The 11,077-nt window shown below is 38.3% G+C and overlaps 1 protein-coding gene across 4 annotated transcripts in view; it reads right to left on the bottom strand.

Moving 5' to 3' along the window:
* Window positions 1-11,077, bottom strand: part of bmal1b (basic helix-loop-helix ARNT like 1b) — a 37,453-nt gene that overhangs the window by 2,301 nt on the left and 24,075 nt on the right. For 2 of the 4 annotated variants that reach the window (XM_067460461.1, XM_067412471.1), the window contains 14 exons: window positions 10,926-10,964; window positions 9,524-9,550; window positions 9,250-9,410; window positions 8,248-8,327; window positions 8,080-8,172; window positions 7,858-7,975; window positions 7,017-7,166; window positions 6,680-6,926; window positions 4,215-4,321; window positions 3,977-4,127; window positions 3,801-3,889; window positions 1,593-1,689; window positions 1,405-1,501; window positions 103-196 (listed from right to left, as the gene is read on the bottom strand). In XM_067460461.1, the coding sequence (XP_067316562.1) occupies window positions 103-196; window positions 1,405-1,501; window positions 1,593-1,689; window positions 3,801-3,889; window positions 3,977-4,127; window positions 4,215-4,321; window positions 6,680-6,926; window positions 7,017-7,166; window positions 7,858-7,975; window positions 8,080-8,172; window positions 8,248-8,327; window positions 9,250-9,410; window positions 9,524-9,550; window positions 10,926-10,964 (1,550 nt within the window). The remainder of the gene's footprint in view (window positions 1-102; window positions 197-1,404; window positions 1,502-1,592; window positions 1,690-3,800; window positions 3,890-3,976; window positions 4,128-4,214; window positions 4,322-6,679; window positions 6,927-7,016; window positions 7,167-7,857; window positions 7,976-8,079; window positions 8,173-8,247; window positions 8,328-9,249; window positions 9,411-9,523; window positions 9,551-10,925; window positions 10,965-11,077) is intronic. The other 2 variants (XM_067412413.1, XM_067412536.1) reach the window with 1 other exon arrangement.

Raw genomic sequence — 11,077 nt, 5'->3', positions numbered from 1 at the left:
AGGGTAAGTAATTAATGAGAGAATTTAAATTTTTGGGTGAACTAACCCTTTAAATGCATAATTACACTGAGACACCTTGAAATAAAGTGTAACCAAACTTACTTAAAATAGAGCTGTTGGAGTAAGGATATCCTATGCTGTCCTGGCCTGACATCATCCCTGCAGACGGAATATCTGGAGTTCCACCGTTTGAGATCTGAACAGTTAGGAAAAAATAAAATAACATTAACATATTATTGTTGTTTTAACAATATAGACTTTTGCTTGCATGGATAACCTAGTAGAATTCAGCGAGAATGGCCCCAAATGTTTTATTATATATATATATATATATATATATATATATATACAGCAATCAGGCATAACATTATGACCACTGACAGGTGAAGTGCATAACACATATCTATCAAAAGTGCCCCAAGGAAGGAACAGTGGTGAACCGGCGACAGGGTCATGGGTGGCCAAGGCTCATTGATGCACGTGGGGGGTGAAGGCTGGCCCTTGTGGTCCAGTTAAACAGACGAGCTACTGTAAGCTCAAATTGCTCAAGAAGTTACTGCTGGCTCTGAAAGGTGTCAGAATACACAGTGCATCGCAGTTTATTGAGTATGGGGCTGCATAGCCGCAGACCAGTCAGGGTGCCCATGCTGACCCCTGTCCACCGCCGAAAGCACCAACAGTGGGCACGTGAGTATCAGAACTGGAGCACACAGCAATGGAAGAAGGTGGCCTGGTCTGATAAATCACGTTTTCTTTTACATCACGTGGATTGTCGGCTGTGTGTGCATCGTTTACCTGGGGGAACACATGGCACCAGCATGCATTATGGGAAGAAGGGAAGCCGGGAGAGGCAGTGTGATGCTTTGGGCAATGTTCTCATCTTGGTTCCAGAAACAACAGCACACCTTCAGGGGTCTAGCGGAATCTAAACCTCCACGGGTCAGGACTGTTTTGGCAGCAAAAGTGGCACCAACACAATTATAGGAATGTACTTATGGTCATAATGTTATGCCTGATCGATGTATATATTTTTCAACTGTTTGGTTATCCATATTCTTCCAAATATCTTCTTTTGTGTTCATCAGAAGAACGAAACTCATACAGGTTCAGAACAACATGAGGGTGAGTAAATGATGACAGAATTATTGTTTTTGGGTGAACTGTCCTTTAAGGTTGCAATCCCATAATGTCCCTTGATGTTAAAATGAATTTCTGTCAACTAACTATTGTAAAGAATATGACGAATATGAAAAGCTTCAGGAATCAACTGTCCATGACAGGCTCAAATGAGACACACAACACATCAAAATATTGCCTAATTATCATTATCGACAAAATATTTTTTTTGTGTCAATATCGCACACCCCTTTAAATGTTTGTCAGAGACGGAACCCCAAACGTTACCTTCCTGCCCCCAGGGGACGATGTATCAGGAGGGGGTGTGCTGTTAGTGATGTTGAGGGGGCTTGAGCCACAACTAGAGGGGGATGAGCCTCTTATCCTGTGAAAGATAAAACCAGATGCAATGTCATCAAGAGTGTGACTCAAGGGCAGATAATGAGGCTTAAAACCAAGTAAAGCGATCCGCTCACCTTTGGATCTCCATCACTTCCTCCGCGATCATGCGGCCGATCTTTCCTGCTCCGGCTCTCGTGCCTCCAGGGATTCCCGGGACCGTTTTCCCTGAGCCTACAGCAGAACATTTGACAAGAAAACACACCGACTGCCTATGTATATCTGGGGCAATGAAAGTGCTATGCAAACTTCCAGCATAATATTCTCCCTTAGAAAACTGTGGGCGTAGCAATCTCTTTAAATAAATGGAGAGAGAGCTTGAGATATCTTTAGTGTAAATAATGCTTTGTCCTGTTCTGAGACTTTTCTTTGTGATTTAATGTTGTGCTTCATTTTCTCACAGTTTCCATACACTGCACTGCACTGCAACCAATCTCACACACTCAAATTTAAAATTGTATTTCAATTTCATATAATATTTCCATCCATTTGGATTACAGTTTAAACAAACTAATAAACTTAATGTGGTGCATATTTGTCATACAAAAATGTAATTGGGAAAGAGAAACTACATGTTATAAATATACAATAACCAGGTTTATATATTTATCATCAATAAATCCCATTGGTTTCAGTCTATACAATACATTAAATAATCGAACATTGCTTGTTCCATAACTTTGTATTGTTTTATTTTAACCTTTTAACTGATTAAATATACTGGTTTTAACACTGAATACATTTATGCAGACTCTAGGCCTCATCAATATTTATATATAATTTTTATAGGTAGATTCTAGGCAATTTCAATATTATAATATAATTTTGAAAATATGATTATTCAAATAAAAAAGATGCACAATTGCACATAGTTAAAGGGTTACTTCAGCGATTAGCATATGGCTTTGCATCAGTAGAAACCCGGAAGTATATTCGAAAGATCATGCTTCCCCCCTCATATCCCCCTGAGACGAGAGATTCATGCATTTTATTTCTGGAAAAAATCCTCTGATGACTCAAATATTGTCAATTTGCATCATCAGAGGATTTTTTCCCCAGAGGCTAAAGACTACAGCCAGCAGAGGGAGCTATTTCCGCATGTTTTTAACCCACACATGGAGGATGGGATATCTCACTCTACAGATACCGGCTCGGGCCGCTACGGGGATTCATGTAAACGGAGCGGTGCAGAGCAAAGTGAGTGTTTCAACTTCTCAAATATATTCCTATGAAAGTTAAGCTTCCAAAGGCATGAACTGAAAACGCGCCAGACTGAACACGCGATGTGAACGACTGCTGCGGTCACGCTTACCTCAGCTCTCGTGATGAATGTAATCTGACTCCTGCTGCGATTGTGCCGTGACTCTCGCTCGGCTCACTCACATTATACTGAACAGACACGTTCAGTTTTTAATTGTAGTGTCTGTTCTCTAACTGAACTGATTTTGTAAAAATGAACGCTGTGGGAAAGTGATCAGTGATTCAGTAATCTAGTAGCGGTGGCTTTGGGAGTGGCCTCGTAGGGCAGCGAAGCATTCTGGGAATTGTTGTCTTTCATCCCCATGAGACAAAAATACATTTTCTGTCTTTTCTTCTACTACATTAATGACCCAGGTTAAATACAGATTCATCTTCCCAGCGCTGAAGTACCCCTTTAATAATAAACTATGCCATGATTATTTACCCATTTCATGTGTGCATGACTAACAAATATGCATATGCATCAGATTAAGTTTATTAGTTTTATTAGAGTTCATTAATCCAGAACATTGTTTAGGAAGAATCTCACAAAACTGCTTGGAATATGGAAGCTTGTTTCTGTCACAAGAACAAAAAATTCTGACATTTTTTCCTCGCAATTGAAAGTTTACATCTTGCAATTCTGACTTTTTTTTCTTAGAAATGTGTGGTATAAACTCACAATTGCTAATTATAAAGTCACAATTGTGAGATAAAGTCAAAATTCTGACTTTTTCTCAGTTTATATTGAAATTCTGACTTTAAAAACACGCAACTACAACTTTATATCTCAAAATTCGCAGAAATATATATATTTTTTCTTCTCAGAATTGTAATTTATAACTCACAGTTGCGAGTTTATAACTCAGAATTGCGAGATTTACACTCGCAACTGCAAGAAAAAAAAAAGTCTGAATTGTGAGATAAAAAGTTGAAATTATCTTTTAAATGGTTTTATTCTGTGGCGGAAACAGGCTTCCTCTGGGTTAGGGCATGGTTTAACAGTCACTCATTTGTCGTGTTAGGAGTAAATTAGATCTGCCTACCGTCTCCGGCTGTAAGGACACTGTCCATACTCTGGGGGGAGGCAGTGAGCTGCGGATAGTGAGGCTCTGATCCCTCAAGGGAACTGCCCCTTCAAAACACACATCCATTCAGGTCAGTACACCAAACCATCTGAACACTGATAACATTTTATTAAAAGACATTTTTTTTTACTTACGAGACGACTGTATTAGTTGAGACTATGTATTCTACTTCTTTGGTCCAAGGGTTCATGAAACTGAACCAGCGACTTCTTAAAGTTATAAAAGTTCCATCTTTAATCTTGAAATTGTAACAGTTAGTGTTGATCTTCTCTCTCATCTGCAGCACTGCAAACAGAGATGTGCAGTTCAGAAATCACGAGTCCGGTCGTGTTGCGCTCGGGAAAAGAATGGAGCGCATCGCTCTATAGTTACCCTGTCTATGGCATTCAGCAAGATGTCCGATGTCCTCCTGATGGAAATACTCATAGAAAGACGTTCCCAGCAGCTCTTGAGGTAGATAAGCAAGAATGGCCGTGGCCCTGAAATGAAAAGAGCAATGTTTGACACACACAGAGGAGCACAAGTGTTTTTACAATGCCTGTAAGTCCTTAAAGTACTAATTATATCGTGCAAACATCCTATTTATCTTCTTTTTCTACTCTGCGATTTTCTGCACTTGCTTAAAGCGGTTCAAATCACTTAATATGAAGCCGACGGTTTATAGATGTTCTGTAGATCAGTTCATAATGATGACAGCATCAAAGTGATTCATTTTCAGTGAGAGTTTGGTTCACTTTAATTCGGCAGTCCACTTGAGACATTCTAACTGTAAGTAATGCTGTTACTAGATGTCAACTTCCAGTCATTAGAGTGTTAAAAGCAAACACCGGTCAAGAATTAGAAGTCTAAACAAGAATTTGTAAAGAGAAATGTGGAAGGAGCTTGAGTTTGTTAGTTTGAACCATTGTTAGTTTTGGGACGTCTATTCTCACCTAAGCTTACGTTAAATTAAATCAAATCACCTTTATTCATATAGCGCTTTTAACATCCTACATCATCCATCGGGTCAGAAGTCACTCTTCCATCAGAACTAGACTCGCGTACGGCTGTTACTGAAAGCCAGAAATAGTAGTTTATAAAGTTATAAATATGGATATTTTTCGTACAAAAACACATGAAATATCTTGGAAGAGCCAGGATATTTTTTTTAATCTAACTCTGATTGTGTTTGGTTGAAAGAAGAATGTCACATTTGGCAGGCGGGGAAACCCTCTAATTTTGTGTAGGTGTAACAGTGAAAAATGGCACCATGATGTGTATCATGGTATAGCAATACTTTTGGGGGATAAGATTGTCATTGTGGCACCAAATAGCACAATACTTATTCACCTGATATTTGAATGGTTTTATTTTGGTCCATCATCTACATTGATATGATGATGATGATGATGATGATGATGATGATGATGATGATGACGACGATAATATATTAAAACTGCTGAGCACCACAGTATGGAACACAACCTTGTTTTTCACAATGTAAATTCAAACATAAAAACGGTGATTAAAATGTAACACACCAAAAGACACAACTACAACAGAAATAAATCTCAACCTAGATAGATCTATTGCAGACTCAATGTCAAAATGCAAAATCAGAAGTTTTGCTGTATCATAAAACATAAGAAGAAACAACAACAACAAAACAACAATCCAGTCAAAACAGCTCCCATATTGACTGTGACTTGATTTGTCCTTTTAACTCTACTGCAACCAGGCCTGGTTAAGAACACGTCTAGCCCCGGGGCTATAGCAAACCCAAGGGCCCCCACAGTAGCTGATCTTGGTGCCACAACGCTTTCTACAATAGAAATAATTAGTATTTTTAAAAAACAAAAATCATCAAAACACAAAGATACAATGAGTATATACTGTCTGAATATTCAATTGTAATATTAAGTAGGCATATTAATATGCACTGCGAATGCTGGATCTATTTATTTATTCATTTATCTGAGGTGCCAGAATGCAGATCCGGCCGACTTTAACCCCTGTATACACTATAGAGTTTATTATAGGGTGAACTAGCCCTTTAAGACTCTACAGGTGCAGTTGAAATACTAAAGCCAAACTGTTCCTTTGTCGCAGAGGCATTATGCAATATTTTTAGGTTCAGTGTTTGTCCTATATTTCAGCCTCTAGCCAGGCCCTAGTGACCCTACCTCCAGCTAGTCCATTCGTCCATTTCTATATTTGGATATTGACCTGCATTGGGGTCACAAAACCAAATAAGCGGTCATGCTAACATCAAGATTGGTAATACAGTCACCATGACCGCCAAACATCTGATCCCAAATCAGTTTATCCCTCAGTCGACAAAAACAAACATCACCCAACCAACAATCAATTTTACTTCACTCTTTACCAGAGTTTGCTCACACTTTCATTCAAGTAATTTAGAATCTGGAAAGGTATACCATATTACATAAGCCATGCCACATGTTGTAGTGCATTGGCAATGTTAAAGATGAGGTCACATTTACTAAAGAAAGCAGGCCAGCTAGCAAACGAACCGACCCTAAATAAATGCTTTCCAAATAGCATCTTCATGAAATGTTTTAATATTGAAGTTTAACGTCGCATCCACTGTGGATCTTCAGTTTTATTATGAGTTTCTGCCCTACTGAGAGGCTTGCTATTGGTTGTCGCTGCAAAAGTTCACGCAACTTTAACCTGATGCGACATTCGCATATGGACATTTTTCCATCAGGCAAAATTCTTCATTGCACAGATTTGGATTTTGCTTGTGAAATTCCGCCGAGTAACGTTAATTATGCGTCCGCACCTTTAAACTGCTACTGTATTTCATGTTCAGGTGCCCAGTAGTGACCACCTACCTTTGGTCCACAAAGACAAACTTTCCATCGATGGCATGGCGCGAGACATACTCTGTCGGCTTCACCCGAATGTCTCCATTCATAGGTTGTGGGACAATATGAGGATGTAATCGGCCAATGGCCACTAAGCAGCTGAGATTACAGCCCTCATTATCAGGCTCATTGTCTTCATCTAAGCCCATTTTAATGGGCGGCCAGCTCTTCAGATAGCCAGTGCTGTGGATGGTGCAGAAGCTCTTGCGGTCGGCTGCAGGGAGAGCAAAGCAATAGTTATGATGAGGAATCGTTGTCTTTGAATATTTGACAATATTCACAGTAAATGAAAGAGCTGATTTACCATTCTTTTTGGAGCAAGTCGAGGGAAAGTCCTTTTCCTCCATTTTGACAAGGGACCTGTTGTACTTCATTCTGCAGAAGAAGGAGCGTCTGGCCCCCGAGCACAATCTGGAGGGGCTAGGGGCAATGTCTGTCCTGACCCGCAGCCCGGCTGAGAAAATAATGCTCTGTCAGATCATTTTAAAAATATATCGTAATCCCAGACAGAGTACTGAAGGAAAATGAAAATTGAGCAGAAGCATGTAAGAGGGCAGAGCCAGGCTACCTAACAATGCCTGGTTAGGCCAAACAAGATTAAAAAGGCAGATATTTTAATGTCTTCAGTGGCGTAGTCAGTAAAGCATAAGGCTTATCGATCTAGGTTTAGATGCGATCAACCCGGGGTCAAATCAGAAAGGCATTTATTTTCAATTAAAAATTTGATAATATTCTAAAAGAGGAACTAAAGTGCCTCACGAAATGTTTAATAATAATAAAAGCATTTATTGGGTAGCGTTAGAGATAGGTGTAGGGAGGGGTTTTATTGTCCCATTAAGGCAGCATCCATTTAATAATTTTAATGAATATAATCATGTACACTATTTACACGTAGTATGCTATTTCACTTAGAAAATAGCATCTAAAGCTATGTGTACTTAGTGTAAATATCATCTATCGCTAAGAAAATGTGTAAAAAAAACATGTGTGAGTGTAAATAGCCACTGCCTTTTTTTTGGTCCGGACCAAAAGAATCACGCAAACTAAACTACAAGTATGAACACACTCAAAAGTCCTGTAGTGTACTCCAGCATGTACTGTTTGCTTGCTGTATTTAAGGCATAGAGCAACAAGTACTAACTTACTTTTAGCATCAATGAGTCTCTCCCGTGGTGCTGTGTCAGATGACGAGAGCTGCTCTTTGACTTTTGCAATGTCTTTAGGATGCAAATAATCAAACAAACTCTGGCCAATCAGGTCATTCTGTAAGATGGAGAGAGCGCAGGCAATATGAGTCAGTCAGAAGACTAGTATACACTGAGCTCTGAATCATATCGTGGATGTTGTGACGCATTAGTAGGCCTCACCTGACTGTAATTTAGAATTTTGTAGACTGACTCTGACACAAAAAGGATCTTTCCCCGATCACAGCCCACAACGAATAGAAAACCATCAGCAGCCTGAGACCCAGAGTGAATCACCAATGAATTATCACTCAGCAAAACACAAAAGACTTATTTCTTTAGGTCACCTACCCTTAATATTAAGTGTTTCAGCTCATCATCTGATAGAAAGGCTGGCTTGTAGTTAGCTTCAGTGTAAGGGTTTGCAGCACCTTAAAAATACATGCATAAGTAATCAATTAATACTTCTTGTCAGTATGTCAGACACTTTCCATTCAATTGCAAAACATCTAGGTACCTCCTGGGCCCAGAGAAACTGTTTGTTCAAAAACTCAAAATGTATGCATTCTCTCTAAAACGTAGTTACCAGAGAAAATTAGTTTTCACTCGCAAAAATATTGAAATACAGTATGTCCCCTTCTATTTCATATTATTGACATCATTAGTTTTGCATTTGCTCAAAAAACCTTCTTAGGGCAATGCAAGACTTTTGGGAACAAAGAAAAAGCACTGAAATATAATTTCCTCGCTCTGTCTCATATTTTTTGTTCCATCACCATGTCTTCTTAGGGCCTCTGTAAAGACTGACTGACCAATACAGATTGTTATTTTTTAATACTTTTAATATTTTTAACTGATACCAATCCTGAGTATGTATTTTATCATTATTTTTATTTTTAGAACTCATTCATATACTTTATTTTTTATGCGTTTTTGCACAATGGGACAACATAGTCATTAAACTGCAGTGCTGTAATAAAATATTAATATTCATTATGAAAATGCTAATAAGCATATAAATAATATCAGATATAATAATACACATCATATAATAAAGTTATTTTTACATTGCAAAACAACTTTGCATATATTCACCATTCTACCATTTTAAACTACTCTTTAATCTTTTCAAAAGAATAGCATAGGCTTTTCTCTCAGTTTGTTTTAAAACCACTATCGGTGATATCATTTTTGTGAATAAAACTTAATGTCAACCTCATACTCGTTCTTTTTAATGCCACAGTACTCGGCTACAGAATGACTTGGATGCCCATGTCTAGAAATAAGACTAGGCTACATTTAAAATCCCAGCCAGGCCATAATGTTTCTATGGAAAGACCGCGTGAATCTCACCTCGGAGTGTTTTCATATGCTGGACCGCCATGCGCAGCACTGTGAGTTTATCCAGTTTGCGGGACATAGCATTGCAGGTAGGCACTAATGAAGCCAGCTCATCAATGAAGCTGTTCATCTTGTCTCTGCGTCTCTTCTCTATCTGACTGTGAGCCTCCCTGCTGACAACCAAGAGTTCAGAACAATGTTACAATTGGAAAAATATGGCACAAGATCTACAACAGGCTTTAATCATTAATAAAATAAAATAAAAATAAAAACTGAATTACAGCACCTTGCATTCTTCATCTGCTGATCGACCCTGTTATGAGAAAAATGAATAACTTAACATCCAGGAAATTAATGTAGGCTATGTATTAACAGATGAACCAATTTATTCAGACTCATTGAGCATACAAAAATCTCAAAGGATTATTAAAATGAAGTGCAAAATGAATGTTTAGAAATTTGTGTGTGTGTGTGTGTGTGTGTGTGTGTGTGTGTGTGTGTGTGTGTGTGTGTGTGTGTGTGTGTGTGTGTGTGTGTGTGTGTGTGTGTGTGTATACTAATGTAGACTTTTGCACTCTACTGTATACATGCATTTCAATCATAACTAGACAAAATAGCTTTCACATGTTATTGGATATGGCAATGTTAATGTATTTTGCCTTGGTGGACTAGATCTGCTACGCTGCTGCTGCAAATATTGAGTCTATGGACTTGATACTGTTAATAGATACACAGAAATGCTGCTGTGAGCATGGAATAAATAGACATAAATAAATCCCATATCAAATCTAGACAGGTGGAGCTGGGGGAGGTGGAGGGTTTCACAGAAACTACAGTAAACACTAAACAATACTATTTAAATGTTGAGCAAGTAATCTCATTAGCTGAAGAATCAGCAGAAACCAATATGCTTGTACCATGTACATAGATGGAGGGTGAACCAACTCCAGGGTAAGGCTAAGAAGATGCACTTCCCCTTTAAAACACATTTAAATAGACTTCCATTAAATAGTTTCAAGTTAAGTGTCACTGCACAGCCTACACATCCCAGCATAAACTCCTGAGAAATGATTTGTTATTAAATCATCTACATTCACAAACCACCCTTCATTTTAACAGAAAAGCAAGCACACTGTATGCGCAAAGAGCGCTCCCTTTATAACCACTAAAAAGCTTACAAAGATCACAATCTTACAAAGTTTGCATAATGTCTACACTTACTCCGGTGTTTTGAGCAGTGAGTGGATTCTAACTTAAGCACTTCGGATTGGCCATTGCGTTCAAGAAATCAACAGATATGTTTGTGATTGGCTACATTGCTCAACGCTGCAAAAACATGTTGTGAATATAAACCTTTGAGGTTCTCCAGAGTGAAAAACAGACACACTGGATTTTTTCACCAATATGCTATTATTATGAAGAAAACTGATCGTAGATGAGCAGTTATTTCCCTCTAAAAGCAATCAGAAACAGCAGCATGCATTGGTTTGAGTAAGAAAATCCTGTGGCCAGGGGAAGGATAAGCCTTACACACACTCCACCTATGGCCATGTGATTGCTCATGTAAATGAAGTGTAACCTAGCAGATTACACGTAAAGCACTGTGCCATCTACAGTTTTGTGACTGAACTTTGAATCTTTGAATCAGACCATACTGTGTATATTTGATATATCGTAATTCATTTTACCTTACAAGTTGTTTGTCATTGTCTGTGTCCATACTGTCCCTTAAAAATGAACAGTAAACAAATACATTAGCTTTAATAGTTCAGAAGTCAACCAATTTAAAGTACTTTGAATTAAAATGCATGAAAGTCACATATGTTTATACTGCAGGTTA

Source organism: Pseudorasbora parva, chromosome 1 (assembly GCF_024679245.1).
Source record: "Pseudorasbora parva isolate DD20220531a chromosome 1, ASM2467924v1, whole genome shotgun sequence".
Classification (NCBI taxonomy): domain Eukaryota; kingdom Metazoa; phylum Chordata; class Actinopteri; order Cypriniformes; family Gobionidae; genus Pseudorasbora; species Pseudorasbora parva.
The sequence above is the reverse complement of the archived record's forward strand: the minus strand, read 5'-3'. Positions and strand labels throughout refer to the sequence as shown.